The sequence below is a fragment of the Orcinus orca genome, chromosome 1, assembly GCF_937001465.1.
Source record: "Orcinus orca chromosome 1, mOrcOrc1.1, whole genome shotgun sequence".
In the NCBI taxonomy this organism is placed as follows: domain Eukaryota; kingdom Metazoa; phylum Chordata; class Mammalia; order Artiodactyla; family Delphinidae; genus Orcinus; species Orcinus orca.
The window spans coordinates 105,886,448-105,912,748 of NC_064559.1; the positions used below are offsets into that span (position 1 = coordinate 105,886,448).

Sequence of the window (26,301 nt, forward strand, 5' to 3'; positions counted from 1 at the left end):
ATTACTGTATCTCCTTCATTTAATCCCAAAATTTTGGCAGGGGCAGGAGTGGGAGAGACTGCCTTGGCTTTCACGGGATTATGTTAACGTGAAACACCTTTATCACCCCTTCGCTGTTTTAAAAAATCTTGCATCATTAGTTCTCCATGCAAAAGCATCCAACCTCTCAAATGTGATTTTATTTCATAGCAAGAGTGGCAAATTAGAAATTGTTACATTTAAACCCCAAATGAACTTGGTTTATCAGATGTCATCATGATGAAATGTATAAGCTGATAATGTAAATGAATGAAGATTTATTGAAGGGGTCTTTTCAAAACCCAGCTCCTTTGAAACGGGTAAGTTGGTCTGCACTGCTGCAAGTTCTCCAGCAGGGGGCAGCGCGGAGTGCCACATCCCCAGCCTCTCCCAGCAAGGGTCCACAAGACTCCTGTCTGCCTTTGGCTCCCTCCTTGGGACAGACGCAAAGGGACCACACAGCATTAGTGACCACAGCACTATGAGATGCAGCAGGAAGTGGGGATGCCCACGAAGCCGGACCAGTGGACAAACGCCAGGTCCCAGCCTTCCTTTCAGGGCTCTCATCTCACGCTCCCCATGCCTAGCTGTTTCCCTGTTCTCTTCTATTACTTCAAAGCCAGAGAACCTAGGAACAGGGCTAAATTCATGAAACAAAATGCTCGTTGTACTCTTCTAATTTCTCCACAAGGTAAAATTTTCACCGCCCAGGACCCTCTGTAAAGATCTGATTGTGTCAGAATTCTTAAACCAGTGAGCCCAGTTTTCTCAACTGCAAATGAGATGATTACGACCTACTTCCTAGGGCCCCTCAAGAATTTGCAAGGGAACGCAAGTAGAGTGGACGTGACTGGTAGAGAAGGTGCTCAAATTAAATCTCACTTTTGTGGTCTGGGGCTCTTGTGTTACTGAGAAGATAGTGCTGCTGAAGGTGGAAGAGAAAATGACTCTCAGAACACTCTCGGGGAGAGAGAGAAACATTCACAGGTAAAACTCAGACTGTGGAACACCAGCAGAGCCCCATCTGTACAAGCCTGTCTGCAGACGACTCTGCACCTGCTGCTCCTCGCTTAGATTCTCTCACCTGAGAACAAACACGCACACAGACGCCCACTTGCTTAGCTAAAGACGCCTACAACTCAAATACACACACCAGAACAAACCTAACTGTACAGAAACACAAACAGCTGGTCCCTTAGAGGCGTACCTTGCGGGACACACGCTGACGTGCCGAAGGTGTGTGCGTGGAAGTGAACTGTGTAGACTGAGCAGGGCCTGCAGAGGGGACGCGGACAGGCAGCGGTGGGGAAGCAGAACGGACGACAGAGACCCACGATTGCGGGTACAGTAAGAATACTTCACCTTGACAAGCTCCAGGGACATTTCATGGCTTTTCAAATAACTAAAAATATACCTTTGGCCTCTTAATTACTTCACACCATTACATTGGCTCTCACAAAAATTCCCAGTAAAGACCATGAATTGCCTCTAGAGGTGGGGCATGGGGACCAGGGCTGCTCTTCTGCCTATAACTAGGATTTCCTGATTGGGACAGAAACAGCACAGGATCAGTCTACACGGGTAGTTACTCCTCAACGGCAAGCAATACGCTTCATCTGCAAAAGCACTTTTATGTACTTCCCCTAACCTTCACCCAGATCAACTCCGATACAAAGCTACTATGCTTCTGGGTCACATGGCAACTAATAAGCCCAATACTGAACAAACAGGAATCCAAATGGACAAAAAAGGCAATTCAATTTTGTAAGAAACAATATATTTTATTTTTCTGACACCACAGCTCTGGTGAGTGGTTTTGTACCAAATTTAATGGAGGTTACACAGAACGTTTGACGCATGGGATGGGGAGGAAAGGGAAGGAAACACAAAATTAAAAACAAAAACAAAATCTTGGATAGCTTTTAGCATCTGTTCCACTCCCACATTAATAAAATTCACTTGGGAATTCCTAATAAAAGGAGAACAGAAAACAAGGTGGGCAGGGAAGGGTAGGCTGGGGAAGAAAAGACGAAGGGCAAAGAAGACCATTGAGCATCCCAAAGACAGACCTTTCCCTCCCAGAGCCGGGACAACGCTCGGCATGGAAGGCGAGGCTTCGTTAGATTTATTTCCCCAAAATAACACCGTGTATTGCAGCTGCCAAAGGGAAAAAGAGAGGAGGGAAGCAGGGGGTCACCAGTGGGGGACACAACAGGAGGAAACTCACTTAACCAAGAAGATAGGGGAGGAGAGAGGAGGGAAAACAAGAGAAAAATGTGAAGGTGGGTCTTCAGATTGGGAGAGACAGACAGTGCTGAAGAGCACTTGAACTGAAAAACAAATGTCCTAAGCATCATTATTTTTAAAAAGAAAAATCTCCCCCCTCCCCCCACCCCTCGCTGAACTTAGTTCCTCTTTTTGTGCTTTTCATTAATACTCTGCTCTGAGGTCGTAGTTTGGTTTTTCTATACACTGGAGTTGAAAGAAAATAGTCCAAAGGTCTGAAGATGGATTCTCCACCTAAAGTAAACAGCCCAGCATTCCTGTTCTCTTGTCCCAAAGACTAAAGTCTCTGCTAAAATCCCTTTTACAATATAGTACAGTACACACAAAAAAAATAAAGCCCAAAGCAAAAACAAAACCAGAAAAGAATCCTGGGAGAAGCCAGTCCAAAGGACGTAAACATACAGAGAATGGTGCAACACATGGCCCATGGCAATTCTCAAAGCACGGCTACAGATCCCCAAGTAGGTGCTATCATGGGATACCCAAGTCCACAAAAATAATTCTTAAAAAATAAATCTTAAAAAAACACACCTGTTGATTAAATGAATAATTTGTTTTCAGATAAATCCATACATTCTCGAGTTCCCCCCTCCCCCAAAGCAGCCCTTGGGTCTCTGTTCTCCTATTGCATGACCAACAGTACTCCTGGAACTCCCTCAAAGCAGCTCTCAGGACCTGGAATCTCATCTTGACAAGGATCGGCACATCCAATCTTAGCAGCTTAAAACATCATGTTTCCTGGGTTGCCAGGTCCTTGGCTAAATCCACCCATGCCCACGTCAGCGGCCATGCTCCGGGGCCTCATCTGTGGGGGGATCATGATGTTCTGTTGGGGTCCCATCATGCCCTGCATGGACATCATCATGCCTGGAGAGCCCACAGGCCCAGGGTGGGTGTAGAGCCCGGCAGGCCCTCGATCCTTGCCAGGAATCATGCCCACGGCAGCAGCTGGATTGCTCATCAGGGTGGGCTGGCCGGGCATTGTAGATTGTGCTGGTGACATCATCCGATGGTGAGGTCCCATCATGCCTTGCTGGAGAAAGGCTGGTGGTCTCATTGGGTTGTGGCCTGGCATGGATGGAGCTGTACCAAGAGGGATGTCCGGAGTTCCCACCGGCCCTGGACCTCCCATGCCAGGTAATGCTAGTCCCATTCTGGGGGCTTGTTCGCCCATCATCCCCTGCATGTGCGAAAACCCAGGTCCAGGACCCTGGGGCTGTTTACGGCCTGGGACTTCCCCTCGAGGGAAATATTGCAGTGTCTGGCTAGGCTTCTCAGATGGAATAATGCGAGACAGATCAAACTCAGGTATTCCGGTAGCTCCAGGTCGGATGACCTCCTGTAGATCTGGGTCTGTAAACACTGAAGGCATGCTGTTCCCCAGGACAGCGAAGGAGTCAGGACCCCCTGGGCCTCCAGGCTTGCAAAGTGCTGCATCTGCTGAACTTTGGGGCAGGTTGCTGGGGCGGCCAAGGGGCCCTTCTCCTGGGAAACCCATCCCTCCTGGGAAGTTGCCCTGCCCCCCACTGGGGCCATTGTGAGGAAATGGAACCTGCTGTGGAGGAGACTGAACTGGAGGGAAACCCTGGGGGAAACCCATCCGTCCTTGAGGTACCATCGGAGGCTCCTGGGACCCATGCCCCATGATAGGATTGTGTGACATCAAGCCAGGCCCCATCGGGACCCCATGAGGAGGTATGGTGGGTCCCATGGCATTCGGAGAGGGCATCTGATTGGAGTGAGAAAGTGGCTGGGTCATTCCCATTGGGCTGAGGGTTGGCATTGGAACCACGGGGTTTGGACCTGAAATTCGAGGATTCTGTGTATTAATGCCCAGTCCTAGAAAAATAAAGATATCAAAGGAATCAACTTAACCAAAAGCAACTCAGGAAAACTATCATAAATCAAATTAACAAAAAAACTATTGTGCATCAAGTGTGCATGGTACTGTGCTGGGGAAACATACAATGCACAATCTCTGCCCTCCATAAGGTTATAATACATTTTGGGGCACACAAACCAACAGCTCTACAAGACAATATATTACTGAGTCTTAAACTGTAGGACATAAAGGTATATAGAAGACAGCTAGGAAGAAAGTCTCCTGTGTGAAAAGTTACAAGTGAATATGCAAATGAGTACAGTCTTCTTCATTGGAGACATTTAATATAGAAGAAAACAATTTGCCTGGATGACTTAGTATGGTCCTTTTTGGAGAAAGAGGACTAATCAGTCCTATGAGTCTAAGAATCAGCAATAACAACAAGGAAACCAAACAGGCCTTTTTCAATTGATACTTGACATCACTATTTTGTATTACCTTACAGAGAGAGCATTTCAAACTCTACGTTACGTGAAATGGTAAAGAAAAGTTAACTTTTAATGGAAAAGGAAAACACACAGGTTCTACTATGGTCTCTGGGAAATTTAAATATTTGGTCTCTCCATGGAGTTAACCACTGAGAATGGCAAGGATGGTGCTTGTGCCACCCACAGAGCATGCCCTAACCTGCCTGATGATAAAGAGCATCCCTAACAATCCGAATGGAACTGGAACCAGACACCCATGGCTCAAAAGTCATGGTCTCTTTACTGACCACCTTCACCATCCCAGATCATGTCCTATTAGTGAGATTTGGGGAGACGGGAGGTGTAGGGGTGAAGGAGAACAGAATGAGTAGGGAAGGGAGGAATTTTATTCTCTCTCTAGTCCTAAAGAAAGTGATTCTCTAGGAAATAGGGGCTTTCCATTGTCTGAAATCCTGTAGCTGCCTGTGGTTTGAGGCTGCCCTTCCAGGAAAATATCTGAGGACTAAAGACATTCTGATCAGCATGTTGAAGAGATACCGCTCTCAGTTTTGCGCCAGGAGGACCTCCCCAACCTCTACCAAAAAAAAAAAAAAGCATCTAGGTACACAGAAGCATCAAAATTTCCATAAGAAAGTGACAAGAACTATAAAGAAGCCTGCTTTCTTATCAACAAACACTGAATTAAGCTAATAAAAAATACTGTGATCATTCTCTTCCTCTAGGCAAGACACTTTAGTTTTACTGAAACTAAATCAGATAGTATACTTTTCCAACTTGGTGAACGTCCAGCCATCAAGAAAAGACTTCAAGAAGTTTTTCTTTTGTCCAGAGCTAGCTCCATATCCTATCTTCCTGATTTCTTACCTGGCATATTATTCATTGATGGCAAGTTGGGAGAACGAGCTGGAGGGGAGTCGTCATCTGAGCTGGCCACGGTCTTGATGGCATCGTGGTATAACGGGGTAGAACTGGGCATTGCAAACTTGGACATTCGAGACATCATAATAGACAGTGGGTTCTGGGAAAGGGTCGGCTCTGGAGGCATGGTGTAAGGTGTACTAGAGGGAAGACTTCCCGGGATACTCACAGAGGCAGACTGGCTGGCTGTAGGAGGTGGGGGGCCACCTAGGAGAAGAAAGCAAAATAAAAAAAGGGCAGGGAATTAGATTTCTCTTGAAAGCTACTGGGCCTATCGTTATGAACGAGCAGGGCCAGGAATGAGACAGATGAACAGGACACTGTTATTAGACCCAGGACATGAATCATCAGTCTCTAGTCAAGCACCGTGTGTGTGCAGAGGCAGACTGCAGTGTGAGATGGAGGTGACAGCTCAGCAGATGGGAAGACAAACGCACCAAGAATGCATAAGAAATATTAGTTCAAAGTTGGGAAAACCATGGGTTACAGGCAACTCTTATGGATCTCTTTCCCTTGCCAATCACAATTTAGAATTCGACTCAGGCATTAGTATGCTAGGAAGCCAGATTAGCAATCCCACCCCAGGTACTAACCGAATCGCCCTACACACGCTCTTGATTGATTTTCTGCCACCAAGGTGTCTGAACTGAAAAGGTCTGAGGGGGCAACTCCACTGTACTGCTTTTGTGAACTGCTACCTAACGGAGAGACACACTTGAGCTTGCGAGGATAAATCTATCTTATTCTGATTCTAGTCTTCCTCAAGTGGAGACAGCACAGACCTAGTATTTATACCTCAGTGCTCATCTTCCACTGACCACCTCTGGTCCCGTTCACAAAACCACCATCATCAGTGAGAGCTTCTCCTAGGAAGAAAATACTAATAAATTGTAGCTGATCTCTGAGAACAGCAGTTTACCAAGGAGAATGTTTCGGTAACAGTTTCTATGGTCAACACATAGTTACGAGAACCACTCAAGTCTCTCAGCAGCCTCTCCTCTTTGCTTGGGATGATACTCAGACTCTCTTGACATGATGAAGGGCAGCCCTTTGAAGTGGGTGGATCTAGTATTTAAAGGCACATTTACCCACTGTTGAGACATTCTATTCCACCACCGTGAGTTCACTGTGCAAATGTAAATCATTCAGTGAAATGACACACATTTCCCATTTTCCTCCCAGTCCTATCTGAGAAACATATGCTGCACGAAGAGCATAACCCCATGGAAGTTACTGATTACGCACTCTGCCACAAATACGTCCATCTTGGCAAAAGCCACCTCCTTTGGTTGCATAATCAGGTTAAGACACCAGTTTTCTTAAAGGATGTAAATCAGGCTTTTGCAATCTCTGGCTTTAAGGTGCAACTGTGAGGATGAAAGCATACTGACCTGACTCTACACTTCCCAGCATGGCTGGGGAGGCCATGGTGAGGGGTGCTTTATGGTTTGGAGGGATCCCGGGGCTCTGAAGGGGAGGTTTTGGAGAGGAGGTCCATCCCGGTGACGGGGCGGGAAGTGATGGAGACTTGAGGTGAACAGGCGAAGCAGCAGCAGACCCCAAGACAGGGGGGGACTTAATGGAAGCAGCAGCAGCTGGGCCCGCCAGCATGCCTGCCAGCTGCGATGGAGTCTGGGGGGACTTGAGGTTCCCCGAGGGCGAGCCCAGCATTGGCGACTGGACTTGGCGCATCGTGGGAGATTTCAGAGGGTTAATGCCTGGGGAATGCACCTGGCTGCCTGCCACAGAGAGATCCACGGGCTTCCGCCCCAGGCCGCGCTGAACGGAAGGAGCGGTGTTGAGGCTAGTGGGGTTACTAGAAGGGTTGAGAGGTAGTGGTGGCATATGACTGAGCCGGCTGTTAGTCCTTTGGTCGGGCCCAATTGGTTCTCTGAGATTCCGCAAGCCACCGTTGCTGCCTGGACCCTGAGACATGGGGAGGAACGGCCTGGGGCCCATGCCATACTCTTGCTGAGGGTGCTCGCCAAAGGGCAGGGGCACCATCTTCTGCTGAGCAGGCAGCATGTCTGCACCGCTGGCGCGGAGTTTCATCATCTCCTCGGGCCCCACCCCAGCCTCTCTCATCTTCTGAGGTATCATCTGAGAGTTGGATCCCATGTTGACATTTAGACTGACATCTCCCTTCATCCCACTAGGAACCATCCCAAACTCGAGTTCCCGACCGGGGCCCATCTGTGGGGGCATTCCTTTTGGAAAGTCACCCCTAGAAGGGCTCAGCGGGCCCTCTACTGGTATTCGAGGGAAGATGGGATTACTCCCCGGCTCCATGTGTCGCTGGGAGCCAGGGATCAGCCTGTTCATCTCCATGCCGGGCCTGATGCCTTCCATGCTCATCCCCGGGGGCAGACCCAGCTGTTTCTCTGCCAGCTGCTGTTGAAACATCTCTTCAGACAATCCTTGGGGGTTTGGGAAACGTTCCCCTCGGCCAGGACCACTGAACACGCCCTGGCCAGGCGGGAAGTTTCGACCGTCTGGGATTTTTGGCACATCGTCTGGCCAGCTGACTCCAGAAAGACCTGGTCTAGATGCTGGGTTGGGGACATTAGGCCCCTCCATTTCAGAGTTCATCATTCCTGCAAATCCAGGGAGGCGCATCTGGCTACCTGGCATGTTGGGGTGGGGAGCCATGGCCCTCGGGGGCAGAGAATGGGGCATGTTGATACCGTCAGCAAAGGGCTCTGCACCCCCAGGCCCCCAGGCCTCACTGGGGGTCATCTGGTACGGAGGGGGAGGCCCTCGGACCACTCCCCGCGGCCCGTGCTGATGGACCATCATGTCCTGGAGGGAGCACTGCTGCACGACCACTTGCTCCTGCTTTCTCCTCTTCTCCTCATAGAACTCCTGCTGCAGTTTCAGCCACGCTATCTGCTCAGGGGTCATGTGATCCAGGTGGTCGGGTCCAATGGGCCCAGACTGGGAGTTCATGGAAGGTGGAACCATTTCATCCGGAGAAAAGGGCACATCTCTGTGTCCCTGAGGGCCAAATGGAGCCCCCACGTCTGTCCGGGGCCCAGGTCCCTTACCTAGGCTTTGGGATTGAGCCATCATGGCCTGTATTGGCCCTTCTGGTTTTTTCTGAGGTCCATCTAACACCCCAGTATTCTGCTGGGGTCCCCCACTCTGTCCTCCCGGGAATTCTTTCTCATCAGGGAAAAGCATGCGCTGGATATCTCTGAGCGTTTGTAAGGAGCGCTCCCGGTGCTCCAGCTGCTCCTGAGACAGTCCGTCGGGGTTCTCTCCCAGCGGGGGGGGCTCTCCACTGGACACCGGTGGAGGTGGGGGGCCTTTGGGATCTGCTGAAGAGCTACTGCTCCCCTGGGAAACGGGAGTCACTGCTCGGTTGTTGGGCGTCGAGTTTGGCCCGGTACCGTCTGGCGGCAGTGGAGTGGAGCTGGCAGGGCTGCCTACAGAAGGAATCAGTTTGTTTTCTACCCCAGGACTATCCTGGTCCAGGGGACGCGGGGGGGCGGCAGGCTTGGGTGCTGGTGCCGGAATGGGTGGAGTTGGCTGCAGTCTGGTGTTCTGGGAGGAAGTCTGGTCCTGGTTGGCTGGAGTGGGGGGCTGTTGTGGGAGAGGTTTCGGATCATTCCGAAGGGCAGATATCTGTGTGTTCTGAAGATAAACGAGATTTTAAAAATCATTGGTGAACTGAACAGAAGGGCAATGAAAAGAGCAAGATATGTTATAAAGGACTTGTCCCAGCCACATAAATCTACACTGACACTTGCTGTAGAAACTGCTCATGTACAACCCCACTCTGGACATGCAGACATTTTGATTTCTTTCTCACACTTTGCTGTCAAACGGCATCCTCTTTCCCTTGCTGAATAACTTTAAAGCATGCCAAGGGAAAGCCACGCTGCCAAAGTGAATACATTTGAGTATCTATTTCGAGGAACAGGTTTGATATCACATGTCTACTATGTGTTTCTGATTCAGGGAGAGATTAGTTTCTTGGTATGTGGGAGGCTGTACCTAACACCTTTTTCTTTCCCCGAAAGTATAACTGGATATGTAGACTTCTCATTGTCAATCAAAAAGTCTAATGTTTTCAACTGAAAGAGAAAGTCGTTGTCACCTCCAGCTCTGTACTCTGCCCGTCAGAGGCGGGAGGTACGGCCGCTCCACTTCAGTGTTTCCCCTGGCACGGTGACTAGTGAGGTACTCCTATCCTTGAGTTCCCAGGGGCCTGACATCTCCGATTTCTGTTTTCAGTTTGTGATCACTGATTCCATACGAGAATTTGTACATTAACTGTAGTAAGACCATCTGTAGGCAGGAAGGGTCTGCAGAGAAATCTGAGGCTATCTAGCTTGTGCTGTCCCTTGATCTGTTCTTTCCAATAGACAGCACGCGGCCCTTTCTACAGGCTGGATGATCGCCTTATTATTATTTATTAAGTACCGATGCTATACTAAGTCCTGGGTAAAGGCACGCTCACCTACAATAGGTGACACGGACACTGTCAGTGTCTGGAAGAGGGACTTGTAATGTTCTGGGTCTACACCTCGGCACTGCTGGAGGTACTGGTACTAGAGAAGGGCGGTAATGAAGAACAGACAGGCCCAGTCTAGCGACTCCATCAAGGGATCTCTCACCAGCCTCCAGTGAGCCGCGTGATCCCTTTTTGATGTTCACTTGCTCCTACCTGTTCGCTTAATCCAGCCTGTATTTCCAAACCCCTAACACTCTTACTTACATCCCCACCTACTCTCTGGAACGTTTATCAAGGCGCAGATTTGTACAGAAATCATCATACATATCCCTGAACACGAACAGTTCACGTTCCGTGGGTATGTATGCAAATGTTCCACTTGCTGGTATTCTCCATGCATCTGTGTCTGCAGACCGAGACTGGTGGGGGTAAGACTGGCTGAACTTTGATGACTCTGGATGTTGCAGTGTCCTCTGTCTCTCTGACTCCTTAACTGGAGTGTGGAGGTCACCTTAATTTTCTCTCCAGTGCTAGTTTAAGTTTGGTTCTGTTGTTAAGGGTGGTCACTGATTTCCTACAAGGTGACCGTGACAGAAGAAACAGTTTAGTACCACCCTTTATATTTTAGATTTGGAGCAACGGTGATTGGACTATTCCCAATTCACTCCTTATAAACTCCTTTTCTGATTTCATTTTAGTACCAGAGAAGGTGGAAGTGAAAACTGTCTTAATGACTTAAGATCTGTCATTAAGTCAATAAAATGTCGGTTTGAGTTGCAATGTACCCCGTGCATTCCGAAATGATATAAATTATAAATAAACAAATATTTTTAAAGTATAAATTTAAAAATATATACATTTAAAATATTATACGTATCCATCGTCTACCCTTGAGTAGCAGAGATGCAGAGTGACATGAAATTCTTTTCCTAGGCCTAGGAAAGCCTAAGCCTGCTATGTCACAGGGGGGACTTCTATGTTCATATACAACAAGGACGAAATGTCATCCATTCTGTATTGAATTGTCACTTCAGTCGTTTATTGTCATTTAACTTTTCCCATGTTTAAGACTCATCCAAGTTTTAGATTTTATGCTTCCTGAACTCAGGGACTGTACCTTGAACCTCTAGTGTCCCCACAGCATTTGGTGCAATGCCTTGACAATGTAAAACACAAGAAATATCTTTTGGTTCAATTTGGAACACTACATGTATTAAAACAACCATTATATGCATTTTCTAATGTAATTTATAGTAGGTGCTTAAGTTCCAGAGAGGAAACAGACTAACATTTACTATAATTTTGGAAATATCAAGCAATTAAAAGCATTCAATGGTTCTCTCACTTTGAAATAAATAAGAATCATTTTGAAAGTCACTGAGACCTTAATTATGGTATCATCAGCATGTACTCCAGTACTGCAGTTTTTGTTGCTGCTTTTTCTCTGTTCTTCAAGTAACTCAAGAGTGTTTGCTATTTTTTAAAATCCTGCTCTTTACAGAGGGTCTGAATTCAGAATTTCCCAGAGATGGCTACATGACAGAAATCCTAAGATATCTAAATATCTCCTTTTTTATGTTGTACCTCTTCTCTCCTAGTAATTCATCAATATATCAGCGTGTTAGTAGAAAAGGCCAATGCAGTGTGATATGCCTAAAACCACACAATTAGGTTAAATGCTCAGAATGTAGTTTATACCATCAAGATTATCTCCCATTGAACCTTCATACACTGTTGGTGGGAATGTAAATTGGTGTAGCCAATATGGAAAACAGTGTGGAGATTCCACAAAAAATTAAAAATATAACTAACATACAATCCAGCAATTTCAGTCCTGGGTATTTATCCAAAGAAAACAAAAACACCGATTAGAAAAGACATGTACCCTTATGTTCACTGCAGCATTATTTACAATAGCCAAGATATGGACACAACCTAAGTGCCCATCAATAGATGAACAGATAAAGAACATGTAGTACATATATACAATGGAATATTACTTGGCCATAAAAAGAATGAAATCTTGCCATTTTCAAAAACATGGATGGACCTAGAAGGTTTAGGCTAAGTGAAATAAGTCAGACAGAGGAAGACACATACTGTATCATTTCACCTACATGTGGAACCTAAAAAACAAAGCAAATGAACAAACCTAACTAAACGGAAACAGAGTCATAGATACAGAGAACAAACAGGTAGCTGAAAGAGGAGAGAGGGGTTGGGGAGAGGAGAGAAATAGGTGAGGAAAATTAAAAGGTACAATCTTTCAGTTACAAAATAAATAAGTCACGGGTATGAAATGCACAGTGTGGGGAATACAGTCAATGACTATGTAATATCTTTGTATGGTGATAGACAGTAACTAGACTTATCATGGTGATCATTTTGAAATGTACAGAAATATCAAATCACTACGTGTATACCACAAACTAACATAGTGTTGTAGGTCAATGACCACAAAAAAACAAACAAACTCATAGAAAAAGAAATCCGATTTGTGGTTACCAGGGAGGGAGAATTGGAGGAGGGTAGTCAAAAGGCACAAACTTCCAGTTATAGAATAAATAAGTACTAAGAATGTAATGTACAACATGATAAATATAATGAATGCTGCCATATGTTCTATATAAAAGCTGTTAAGAAAGTACATCCTGAAAGTTCTCACCACAAGGAAAATATATATTTTTTTCTATGTCTTTAATTTTGTATCTATATGAGATGATGGTAATCATTTCGTCACGTATGTAAGTTAAAGTATACAGTATACAGCACAGTAGGCTGTACACTTTTAACTTATACGGTGCTGTCGGTCAGTTGTATCTCAATAAAACTGGGAGAAGAAAAAAAGACTATCTCCCTGTCAGTGAAATTCACCATCTCCCACCTTTACAGTCACTGCAGAACCTTTAAACCATTATTCCGTTTCCAAAATGACATACCAGAGGGGCTGTGCTTCTCTCTGTCTTGCTGTTAGAGATGTTCTGGATGTGGAAAGAGACAATAGTTTCAACCTGGCCCTTCAATACAGCTTCTGCAGCTCTGCAAAGACAGAAGAGATGCACACACTAGGACTTGTTCCTATTTCACTAACTGTAAATTTAAAGCACTTTAACCGATTAAACTGGTATAAGAGAGGAAAGAGAAGTATAAAGAACCACCAGCAATGTTGAATGAGAAGAAATCAAGAGAAAAAGGTTTTCATTATTTGTCTATCATTTATCATCAAACTTCTGAAATTAAAAGATAGCCATTAGCAAATCGCAAAAAGAGGTACTAAAAACCCCCAGGATTTTCTCCTTCAAAGCCATCCACTCTAGTAGGTGTTTTATAGAGCATCCTAGCTCAAAATCCCAACCCAAGAAGGGTAAAATGAATTCTCACACCTAATAATAATTAAAGGCTGCCAAGATTCATTCTATATCTTAATTTTTAAAACCTTAAATGAAAAAAACTAGGGTATATTCACATTTTAAATAAATAAATAAATATCCATTGACCCATCCATCCACTAGAGACGTATGTACCAAAATGTTCACAGTAGTTATCTCTGTAAATTCCTGAGATTTTTTTAGTTGTTTACATTTTCTAATTATTCCAAAATGGACATTACTTGTGTCATTTTAAAAAGAATACTAAGTTGCAGAAAAGTGTATATTGTGCAATCAATCCCTTTTGTGCTTAAATAAGTATATATATGTATATTTGTACAAGCACAAAAAATTTCTGGAAGGAAAGCCAAGGAAGTAGCATCAATGGTTGCCTCTGGGGAGTAGGGGTAGGGAGGTTTTATATTTTATTTTACCTCTTTCTGTAGCGTTAACTTTAAGTAATAATACAAGTGGGCAAAAAAAGGATCAATCTTCAAAGGGAGTAAGAACTTAGATGCCCAAACACACAAGCCACGCCAACAGCAAGACATAGCCATCAACTTACTTATTGGCCATCTCAGTAGAAAACACATACACCACTTTGGCGGGAGTCTTCTGAGCAGGTGTGGGCTCTGGGGCAGTAGTCTGGCCATGGGAGGGGGTGGAAGACCTGGGGACTGTAGCATTTGACGGGGTCATCGAGTGTGGCGTGTGCTGGGAATCCTGGGACTTTATGTGGTCAGCAGAATTACATTCTAAAAGAATGAAAAGAGTCATGTCATAGAAAGAATAAAACTCTTTTTTCTGCCAGCATTTACAGCATCATAATGCAAACACCTTGAGAATTTCAAGGAGGAAGTACCTTGCTAAGAGGAAACCTCTTCTATTCATAAAAACACTTCTCCCTAAATGACTAATTACAAAGCACTCTTCCCCCACCTCCTTACTTCTCTACTATGCATTCTTCAGATATTAGCATAAATGTCCCTCCTTCCTGGAAACCCCTTTTGGATCCTCCTGGACTGGCTGCCCCTGCTAGTTGAACCCATAGCCCCCTAACTCCCCTTATTTCAGCATTTATCAAATTTACTGTAATTGTTTAATGATCTGCTGTCTAGGTGCATTCAAACCCTTGAGGATAGCAACTGTTTCTGTTTTGCTGACCATGGCACCCCCAGCCCCCAGCATAGTGCTGGCGCTCGTAACAGGCCTCCTACAAACACCTAAAGAAGAAAGGAAAGACAGGGGAACGATCACCCAGGTTCTCATTTCAAATTTGGGTCGGGAAGTAACACTTCCACTGCTTGAATACTAGTTTCATGTTCTGGCCTATAGTTACGACTTTTTTACTTTATACTAGGAGGAAAAAGCCTAAAACCACAGCCACTGGTCCTATACTCTTTCTGGCTCACTCCATTTTGGTGCCTACTGTATCTCTACTACATGTAGCCACTCGTTCCTGCCACACTGAAACTGACTGTGACAAACCTGGACTAGTGCCAGGGCTGCCTCTTGTGCCTACAACTCTGGCCAAATGGCAGCCAGAGTGCACAAAACCCAAGTCTTGAAGGATGGATTTGATGGAGAAGAGGAGTGTCAGAAAGACCGCTCCAGGGTGGACCCTGGCATAGACAAGCTGGAGCTACCGGCTTGACACTTAAGTACCAAGAGTATGGAGGCCAGAAACATCCACAAGAACGTGGCTAGGGCCGTGGAACATCCTAAAACGCTTGCATCCTCAAGAGCAAGAAGTCAACAAGGTGGTTCCAAACTATTCTTAGTTAGCAGGAAAACGACCAGAAATAGTTCCATCCTAAACTGCGAGAACTCCTGAATCTGACGCGCCTACTCTCCCCACTTGGCTATTAGGCTCTCTGGCATCCACCAATGTCAGAGGCCTTTCCTCAGGAACACCTACTTCCCTCTGAGTCTCAAATATCTTATAGACATACCTTTCATGTCAGAGTCATCGTTTGGAGTCCCAGGATCTCTCTGATCAAAGGAGTCGGCGGAAATACTTCGCTCCCTTTTCCCCTTGCCCTTGGCACCATTTCCAGCCCCATTCTTCAGCCCCATGCTCCCACCTGGGCCAGGGAGTGCTTTAGGGGTATGGCCCCCACTCTTGGAGTCACAGGGGGATGGCTGGGATTGGCTGGCTGAGCCCCCCTGTTTACCCTGATTGGAGAATTTGGAATCCAGCTGGGGGTTTCCAGATGGGGACATCACTGTAGGGGGACGGACCATCACCTCCTGCTTTGACTTAGGGCTACTAAAAGAGACAAATAACAAAGGGAGATCAGACACCGGATGCAACTGGGCAGCACAAATTAGGGAGGACTGATTTTTATCATAGGTCAAGGAGACCTGGACCACTAAGTAACCACCCCACCTCTCACCGCAGCCACTTGCTTGCTCCCTCCTCCCCTGCTCTCATCTCAGAGCTCTCAACAGAGAGGAGGATCAAGCAGAGTGGCCTGCCAGGCCTTGGGAACCCTAGAGTCACATGGGGACCCATCTCTAGGGCTTCTGTCAATAAAGGACAACGGTTTCTATGTACATAGAGAAATGACTCTCACACTAAGACTAGCTCAGAGTAAACAAACAGACATCGTTAAGATCAAAATACCACCCGCCCCTCGGCTGATGACAAGGAACAGCTGTAACAGGAGACTAGCCTCCCTGCTGGAAAATACGAGCAGGTCCAGAGGAGCGCGAGGAAACCTGCCCGTGACTGGCAGGTTAGGGAAACCCTCCAGGACATACTCCCTGAACAAGCAGGATCACACCAGAGCAGGCACACTAACCACTGCCGCCAGGGGAGAAGGAAACGATTCTTTTAGGGCGTCAGCTTAACTTCCATGGAACAGAGGAAAAAGCCTCACGGTGGGAGTCCAGGGGCTGGTGTTTCAGTTCTAGGACCTTAGGCCTCCTCACCATTCCAGGTCTCGGTTTCCTCATTTGCCAAGTTTAGCTCACTGTACTGGCTGGTCTTTAAGGTCTTTTTCTTTATGTTTTGGTGAGGAGAGGGGTGGTAAATACGAGCGGCCAGGTAATAATGGACAAATAATAACAGGAAAACTCTAACCTAAACTCTGATTCACTATTCTATCACTATTTACTTATCTTTTTTTCTTTCCCCATTCGCTTCTAATTCAACATGTTGTTCCACCAGTGAGCATTCATGGTCCACTATGACATCCCGAAGGGGCAGCTGGGCCAGGCCCTAGCCCTCACCTCTGTGTGTTTCCTGACGGAGAGTTCCTCACTTTAGGGTTACTGGAATGCATTGATTGAAATCCTGAGCTTGCAGCCACAAACAGGGACGGGCTCACCGAGTTCCTCTCGGGCTGCAGCAGAAACAGCTGCTGAGGACAGCGGCAGTGGCCCACTGCTTGTTGGGTGAGTCCCTTAGCGCTGGCCACCTGCACGCCTTTTTCCTCTTTGTTTTTCTCCGCTGTGGAAGTGGGTCCTGTCCCCTTGCGGCTCCAGCATTCTCTGGGTGTGTGCCTCCTGCTGCCAAAGGAAAATCTCGCATCTCCAGGGCACACTGGGAGCAAAAAGAGCAAAAACAGAGACATCAAACACCCTTACAGCAGGACCAAGGTTAAAGCACCGCCAACTTGATGGTGCAGAGCTAGATGGTTCCTCAGCTTCCATCAGGGTTAAAGGAAAGGGAGATGTTCATATTCCGGCCAAAAGGCCCTGGTGCTAATGCAGCTGAAGGGTGACTAAGACTTTCTGCCAAGCATACAAGCCTCCCACCCAAGCTTCGTGTACCAGGCGTTTGTAAGCAGATGAGAAAGACATTTTTATCTTTAGCCGTATATCCTCCCTTACATTTCTCTACGTCCAAATACAAAACCCTCAAAAACCTGGGTTTTTCTTTCTTCAAAACAATGCTTTGAAACCACTGAGTACTCCAAATCCATAGCAACTATCTGGTGTTTCACCTCTGATGGCTCTGAAATGTAACCAACCCAACCCAATTTCAAACCATGAAACAAATTACTCTCTGTTTATATTCTCAGGGCCTCAGGGTGGGGAGACATTAAAGGAGGTACTTCTGAAATCAACTATTGAGCCAATACAATCAGTTCTGTCCCCTGATTTCTATCATCTTTCTACTAAATTATGCTGAGTACGTGTCCTGTGTTCTCACTGCTTAATGACAGGAGCTGTAGGCATGGGTAAGCATGGGAATGATCCATAATGCGGAAGGTAAAAGAACATCTTTGAAGGCTAAGATATTTTTTGAGCCAATTTGCAAGGCTAATTTGAAGCATAAAGGTCAAGAAAATATTCCCAAACCTAGCCAGAGAACAAATGAGAAAGCCCTTTATTTAGGGAAGCCTAAACAGGGAAAACCAAGATACACTTTCAGTCACTGGTCCTTCCAGGGCAGTTCCAATGTGGTTTTTTGGTAACCACTGTCCCCCCGCACCTCCCGCTCTACCTTCTGGTATCTTATCCATGGGGTATAGGATTGAATGAGGATATTAGATGCAGGATTAGTGGCTAAAGAATCAAAGGGAGTTAGAAGTAGCTTAGGTGTTACATACACTTTGAGAGGCTCAAGAACTGGACTAAAATTGGGAGGGTCCATTATATTCTAGGATTTGGCACTGAATATGGTCATTGTCAAGTGTTAGATGTCTATTTCTTCATTTAGAAATTTGCAACAGTCCCAGCGATTTTACCTGAGACCATGAGAGGAATTTATGGAAGTTCTGAGTGCATACAATCACGTTTTTTTCTTTTAAATGAAGAAGTCAGGAAAAAGAAATAGAATACAATGTTACGGAATGTTTCTATGCTGAACTTGGGAGAAAGCATCCTAAAAATATTTTGGTCTTGATTATATTTAAGGTTGTATGTTTATCCCCCACCACCTTTAGCTTTTTTTATTTTTCCAGTTTAGACTATAAAACTGATTGTGGCTGTCAAGTTCAACATAATATATGATCATACACCATATTGTAACCTCCCACTAAACATCGGGAATCACTGGTAAAACAGAAGTGGTAAATGAATCTTGCATGGACAAAGCCATCAGAAAACATTCACCTCAGGAAAAAAAAGAAGTTATCACCTATACAGTCCCCATCTGTAACTTCTTCTGGTACTTTCTGTCTGCATCACACATTCTAGCACTCAATCATACGTCGAATTGAATAGTCCCATGTGTATTTTTTTTTTTTTTTTTTGGCGGTACGCGGGCCTCTCACTGCTGCGGCCCCTCCCGCCGCGGAGCACAGGCTCCGGACGCGCAGGCCCAGCGGCCATGGCCCACGGGCCCAGCCGCTCCGCGGCACGCGGGACCCTCCTGGACCGGGACACGAACCCGCGTCCCCCGCATCAGCAGGTGGACTCCCAACCACTGTGCCACCAGGGAAGCCCCCATGCGTATTTTTTATCTCCCTATGTAGACTATGCTCTTTGAAGACAAGAACCTTGTTTTAAAGTTCTTCGGTTTTTCTATAATACTCAGCATGACGTACTAAGAATGTGGTTGGACTCTTGGTGATGTACCCAGTTCCTCTCAGAGCAGAAACACCTGGCACTTGTGTTGCACTCTCCTTCCAAAGAAACTCTAAACATATTACAAATATCAAATCACCTCAACCTGCCAGGCATTTCTGATGAGCTGGTAGCAAAGATTATTTCTAATAATAATAATCAATGGCATTTTACAGATGAATGGACGGAGCACACAGGTGTGAATGGGCTTCTCCCAGGTTTCGCATCAGTGCTCTCTGACCTGCTCTTTCCTCTAAGCCATCTCCTTACCATTACTTTACGGGTGGAGAGACAGCACAGAAGGCTGAAACAAGCTTGTGGGCTCACCTAGTGATGGGAATAAAATCCGGGTGCTTTAACCCCTAATCCAAGGGAGTTGTTGAAATAAGTCACCCTAGCTTTAGCCTGACACCAAAAACAACCAAGCAAGAAATCTGCCAAGTATCTTATCATACAACACCAAAGAATAAAATGAGACTCTTTCAGCTCCTACATTTTCAGGTTAGTGCTCAAATGTTTACCTTTAAGGACTAGAAAAGATCTTCCACAGAATGGTTAATTGTAGCCAGAGTGAGATATTTCCCCAGTATAACTAAATCTCCTAACTCTAAGATCTGCTTATATAATTTTTCTCTCTTTTCTTCTTAAATAATACTTAAAATTTTTACTATGTGTACATACTAACTCATTCACAACAACCACAGAAGGCAGGTCCTACTACTATCCCTATTTTAGAGATGAGGAAACTGAGGCTCTGAAACAGTAAGTAATTTGCCCAAGTAAGCTGGATCGCACCCCAGTAAGTGGTGGAGCTGGCATTCAGCCAGACACTGGCCATGCTCTTCATCACTGCAGTGCCTGGCTAAGCATGGACTTGGTGGACAAGGTGAGCCAGTACACAGAAAATGCTTAGCAGCACAACATAAACATTCAGGTTAACCATGACTACTGCCATTCTCTAGCAAGCTCACCTATCCTGCCTAATGGCATTTCTTACCTTCGCCGTCTCCAACCATCATCCTCCTCTCCTAGTGCATGGCCTTGCCCAGGACTTAACAGGGATAAGAGAAGTCACCAGGCAGGATTCCTCACCACCAAATCTGCAAATCTCTTTTTATTAGTACCTATCCCATCTTTCTTCCCTATTAATGAAACCGAAAAAAAAGCCCACTTCTCCCCAAAGGTCAGTCCTACCACAGGTGATCTAGGTCCCATCCCTTCCAGCTTACTGAGCACCCTCACTCTCTCCGGTGGCCACCTCTCTACGTCCTGCATCTCCTGGATATTTCCAATCAGCTTTCAGACACGTTGTAGTATCTTCCAGATTAAAAAAAACAAAAAAATTAAAGCAGAACAAAACCAGCTCTGGCATTCTATTCCCCTTTGGAGCCAAGATTCTCTACCAGAGTTGATGAGACACAGTCTTCAGTTCCTTACTTGCCATTCACCCTTTAACCATTTTAAACCAACTTCTACCCACAGATCACAAAAACCATGACTTTTGTTAAGGTCACCACTGACCGCTTTTCTAACCTCATCTTACTCCATCTCGTAGACTCTGCCAGTTGATCACTTCCTTCTTGAAACTCCCCTCTCTTGGTTCCCATAATACCACACCTCCCCAGTCTTCCTCATTCCTCTCAAGTCACTCTTCATCTGCTTCCTTTGCTGGCCCCTTCTCTATCCAATCTCTACAATTTTGAGTTCCTCACGACTCTACCCTGGGGCATCTTCTCTTCGTATTCTATAAGCTCTTTACATGCCAACAACTCCCAAATTTCCATCTCCGGCTCAGCTTCTGCTCTGCTGACCTGTATACACAACTGCCAAATTGACATCTCACTAGATGTCTGAAACCTAACAAAGACAAAGATGAATTCTTCTTCTGTATATAGCCTCCCTCCCAAAAGTATTTTCCCTTCAGTTTTCTATGTTTTAGTAAATGGCACCTTCATCCACCCAGCTGCTCACGACAGAAATTTGGAGTCATTCTTGACACCTCTCTCCCTCACCCCTAACCTTCCATATCAAGTTGAATATTTTTGCTGAGTGAAGAAAATCTCAGCTTCAGTGTTTCTTCTTCAGAGAGAAAGGATACTGTATAGCCACTAATCTAGACGAAATTCTCCATTACACTCTTTTCATAGCATCCTGTGTTTTTCCTTCACAACATTTCCCATGTTGTATGATTATGTGATCATTTGCGTAACATTCATCCCTCATGCTAGACTCCATGAAGACAGGGATCAAGACTGATTTGTTCATCCTTGTATTCCTAGCACTTACTATAGTGTCTGACACGTGCTATTTGCTCAAAAAATATCTGTTGAATAAAAGTTGAAGCTTTCCCCCAAGATCATCTTTCTAAGCCACGCATGCTCTCTAGTGCTATCATCCGTCAGGCTACTCACCAAAACCCCAAGGGTCACGATACAGCAGTGCTCATCCTGGAGGGGAGGAGCTTGCGGAGTCCAGGAACCCCTGTCTCAAAGGTGACCCTCACCTGGATGAGGATAAAATAAAGAAGAAGAGTTTCTAAGTGATTAAAAAAAAATCAATAGCATCATTGTTACTATCTTAAGAGAAGAATAGGTTTCCTATTTATTCTAGAGTATTAGTTTAAGAGGAAGTTATCGCCTCCCATGTAAACAGAACCACCTTCCAATTATTACAGGGTATATTATCCAATCTGTAGATATCTCAAGGGCCTTGTGACTTTCCCTCCTTCCCAACTGCACATTTTCTTTTCAGAAACTGGAAAAATATTAATAGCAAATAAAATCAATTTTTCTACTTTTCTGAACATTTAGTAGGAAAAAAACCCCTCACATTTTTGCTTCTTCCCATTCCTAATTAGTACAGAGAACTGAGAGTTGACTGTAAAGGTGAAAGATTCAAAACTCCAGATACACTTTTGAATTCACAAAGTGCACACCATTCACAGTTCCTCCCTACTCTCAACTGTAACTCTAACTCTACATGGCAAGCATGCAGCAAGGAAATTTATTTTCACATACTTTTGTGGGAACATATGACTGAACAACAGGACCAGATGATTTCCTTTGCTTGAGAGCCTACTGTGTGTGAAATGCTATACTGACTTGAGCTAGATAATTCAATAAAACACTAAGTAACTCACCAGGCAGAACAATTTCCAACATTAGTCCTTGTAAACTAGAATTATAACACCAAGCCTCCCCCTTTGCCCAGAATTTATAGTTTTGAAATGGCAAGGAAGAACCAAGTTCCAGATTGTCCTAAGGCCAAATTATTTAGGAATCTTTAAAAGGAAACTCTATAAGGTTACCACAAAGTTGTAAATAAATTCACAAATTAGTCTAACTTAGGTCAGAATCACCTCTATAATTCCGATTTCAACTCTTCCAATGATCCTTTTCCACTCTCCTGCTCTAAGAAGTCAAGTTTATTACAACTATGTCATGTTTAACAAATTTCGTTTCTATGCTATGACCACTACACCATAAAAGGCATAGTATCAAACTTAGAATGTGGAACTAAAAGGCCTCAGGATTCCATTCCTAGCTCATTCTTAACTTCTGGCATGCCAACTACTCAAAGGCTTCCTCTCAGAAAAAGCACACAATAGGAAGAACCAATCTTTCCCAAACATGTGGAGAAAAGAAAACTATACTATGGACTTATATAGAAAACTTTGGTCCAAACAAAATGCTAATATATGTTTTCATATTCAAAGAGTAAAAACTCACCTACTGTCCTTCAAGCTAACAAACTTCAAGCAAGCAAATAAATTTATATCAAGCTCAAGAGTTTCGACAGAATTTAACCATTCAAAAACGAACGTCATCTGTCATCATTTAGAGTAATGGCTACCCAAAGTAAAAAGTCAGCACAAATATCCCTTCTTTGTGAAATTTTCCTTGATTCCAAACTATCCCCAGGAATGTCCTCCATGGCCCCACAGCATTACATTCATGACACTGTTAGAACACTTTAAAAATTGTTTCCCTGTTATATATAGTCAGGGAACCCCCCCTGAGGAAAGGGTCATCATCTCAGGGCCCAAAAGAAACTCAATAAACGCTGGTTGATTTGTGTATTATAATGAGCTTGAGGCTTGTGTATTGCTACTCTTGCCTCACATTCATACAAATCAATGATGACACAATAAATACTTGTTTAACTTCTTACCATCTGCCTTTCCTAGGAAATAATTTATTGCAGAAGTCCCTGTTCATAGAAAAGTACAAGGTAATTGAACTTACAGTTATGACTTGCATTTAACTTGATGACCTCTGCCTTGGGAACTGCTACAGTAATGAACAAATATAGTTTTAACTTACAAGAGACCCTACAGAAGCAGAAACAAAATCCAAAATGCAGACTGAATCACAGAAGTTGCGTGCTCATCATCGGGCTCTTTACCTTTCAAGATGTCCAATTTGCTCTCTCTTCTAACATTGGGACACAGAGGAACTTTCCAAGGGTGATCTCTGCCTCCCAAACAGAAAGGAATTTTTAGGTCAAAGTGGAGTAACACCAGCTAGTCCCACATTCAGTCCTACAGGAATGAGAAGAATGGAAAAGTTCATAGCCCATCACACCATCGGCAAAGAAAACCACCCATTCCCCAATGCTCTGTGACCAAAACAATATTTGGAAGAAGGAATAGTAAGAAAATAATTAGGTCAAAAATGGGGAAGGAAGGCAAAACCACTAAAACTCAAAATGCAAGAAGCTGGAGCACTATAGCCTACTTCTATCCTATTGAAGACTGGGAAGTTTAGAAAAGCAAAATCCATCAGGCACAAAAGCCTCATTCTAATCAGTGTTTTTAACTTTCTCCCCAACCAAGAACAGTTACCACAGGTTGTAAAATAGACTTTTATTTCATATCTTCTCTATGCCCTTGTTCTTAGCATGGTGAAGATGCTGAAAAAAAACTACAAAGCTTAAAAGGCAAGTGGCCATTAGATAATTCAACTTTCAAAAATCAGCTGGTCTACAGCAGGACCTCTTAACCTGGGATCCACGACCTCTTAAGGGGTCTCTGGAGAGACTTGGGAGGGGTGGCACCTGTGAACCTGGCTGGCGAAAATTTTGATCTTCACACTCACTAACCTCCAAGTAAAAGTTAGCACCACCTTTAACTGTGAATGTAGGTAACAACCCACAGTAGTATTAGCAATCCCCTGACTATGTCACCAAGAGGAACCACAAAACACTTCACATCACATTACAGTTGTTGCAGATCTCTCAACATAATATTTACACTCATCACTACTTCAAATTATAGTATCATTAGGCCTGAAGCTACATTTTGTTATTTAATGTGTTGTAAACATACAAACTACTGTATTACAATTGTTTAACAGTTTGATAACTGTTTCCGTGTCATTTGTAATTCTATATATTTTAAGTCATACATTTAAAAAACATGATTCTCAGAAGGGGTCCTATGCTTCATTAAATTGCCAAAGGAAAACATGGGACGTAGAAGATTAAGAACTTCTGATCTAGAGCATATAAAGTTTCATAGACCCTAACATAGTCACCAAGGCAGACAGACAAGTAAGTCATTCCATTAGCAGTACTTCATAGTTGAAGAAAATTAAGCCACCAGGAAGCCAAGTAACATGTCCAAGGTCACACAAATTTAGAGTCAGCATCAGCCTAGGTTAACAGTCACAGCAAGTACAGTCCCACTCCCTCATGGGGACCTTTGCTTACATTTCTACAATTGTCATCACTATCCTGTTTTACCACTAAATGGGGAAGAGGTATCACCTTTCAAAACTAATATAAAACCAAAACCTGGACTACAGAACAAGGTAGATGTATAAGGTACTCCTTTTTGTTCCCTGATCAAGCATGCTGCTGTAATTGTTACAGAAGCTGAATTTGGTCTGTTCCAGAGATAGCAGTTTTTTACAAGTGAGAAAAAAGTTGGGCTACGTAAACTTTCATTCCCAGAAGTGTCCAAGGCACTGTGCAGATAAGCATTAACTTGTTAAGTGCTGCAATGCATTGTGAGTGGTTAGGGCAGTGGTATCCCCACTTCATAAATGGGAAAACTGGAGAATAATTATGAGAGATTTGTTTAAAGTCACACATAAGTCAATGGTAAAGCCAGCTTCCTGATTCCAAGTTCAAGGCTCTAGCCACTATACCAGATCACCATGATCAAATATTAAGTTGATTGTAATGCTTGTGAAACCTCTGTACTTTTTTCCCCTACAAGCCAGAGAGCATTTTCTTTTTTTTTTTTTTTTGCGGTACGCGGGCCTCTCACTGTTGTGGCCTCTCCCGTTGTGGAGCACAGGCTAGGGACACGCAGGTTCAGCGGCCGTGGCTCACAGGCCCAGCTGCTCCGCCGCATGTGGGATCTTCCCGGACCGGGGCACGAACCCGTGTCCCCTGCATCGGCAGGCGGACTCTCAACCACTGCGCCACCAGGGAAGCCCAGAGAGCATTTTCTTTTGATCCATGGGAACAGACACACTTTTGAAGGCTATGGGAAAAATATCCCATAGAATAAATTCCAAAGTACGTAAGTGCTTTTTCACTTACACTAGTCATCTAAGAATCCAGGTCAGGAATCCTTAGCTCAGGAGCCAAGTTACTACATAAAACCTGCCTTATAAGAAGAGAACAGTATGGAAATTGTTCCTTCATCTTTTAGTCAATGACCTTCTTATCGATCTACCGTTATGTTTAGGAACTATTATCATCTTACATTCAACACTGTTATTACAAAATAATATTCTAATGGTTCAATACCATTAGATCCTAGATTCTAAAACTATGAAAGGTCATCCCTATCTCAACTCTGCATTAAATTTTCTCTTATCGAAACCACTAATTAATGGAATCCTCATTCCCCAAAGCATCCTTATGCCAACTAACTGCTTTTATTAACCCATTTCTGTGTTTTACAGATTGGGTCTTTTTCAATAGTTAGTAAGGAGGTCTTTCTTAAATTTGTACTTAGGACCATAACATTGTTCACACTAAATCCTTGTTAAACCTTCCCATATCATTAGTATCCAGTCAAAAACCAAAATCAACAGAACAACCATGTTGTACAATCTCCATGAAGAGTGAAAAGTTCTTGTCCACAAGGAGTCTTATCTACCAATATTCATTTGCACCCCCTACCCCTTACTCTCAACTACTTATCCTTCCTACCTGCTAATTCTAATTCATCACTTTGTGCTCAGTGTACAAGAGTCCAGATCTCTGACCTAAGAATAAACACTTAATTCTTGAATATATCAAATGCTAACAAATACTCCATCACACACCATTGATCAAAATGTAACTCTTTACACAGCCACTCAATCATTTTCCCACTAAAGTCATTGCCAGGGATCTGTCCATGTCTGCCCTAACCACAGTCTAACTCTGCACCAATTCTACCCCACCTTAGTCTCTCGCTACCAACACATA

General features: G+C 44.3%; 1 protein-coding gene across 5 annotated transcripts in view; it reads right to left on the reverse strand.

Moving 5' to 3' along the window:
- Nucleotides 1-1,778: 1,778 nt before the first annotated feature.
- Nucleotides 1,779-26,301, reverse strand: part of BCL9 (BCL9 transcription coactivator) — an 85,325-nt gene continuing 60,802 nt past the window's right edge. For 2 of the 5 annotated variants that reach the window (XM_004285806.4, XM_033416556.2), the window contains exons 2-10: nucleotides 23,278-23,413; nucleotides 21,285-21,376; nucleotides 16,591-16,903; nucleotides 15,309-15,625; nucleotides 13,922-14,111; nucleotides 12,928-13,027; nucleotides 6,924-9,165; nucleotides 5,479-5,739; nucleotides 1,779-4,143 (exon numbers count right to left, since the gene is read on the reverse strand). In XM_004285806.4, coding sequence (XP_004285854.1) covers nucleotides 3,026-4,143; nucleotides 5,479-5,739; nucleotides 6,924-9,165; nucleotides 12,928-13,027; nucleotides 13,922-14,111; nucleotides 15,309-15,625; nucleotides 16,591-16,643 — 4,281 coding nt within the window. In that variant the 5' untranslated portion in view covers nucleotides 16,644-16,903; nucleotides 21,285-21,376; nucleotides 23,278-23,413 and the 3' untranslated portion in view covers nucleotides 1,779-3,025. The remainder of the gene's footprint in view (nucleotides 4,144-5,478; nucleotides 5,740-6,923; nucleotides 9,166-12,927; nucleotides 13,028-13,921; nucleotides 14,112-15,308; nucleotides 15,626-16,590; nucleotides 16,904-21,284; nucleotides 21,377-23,277; nucleotides 23,414-26,301) is intronic. The other 3 variants (XM_033416559.2, XM_033416558.2, XM_033416560.2) reach the window with 2 other exon arrangements.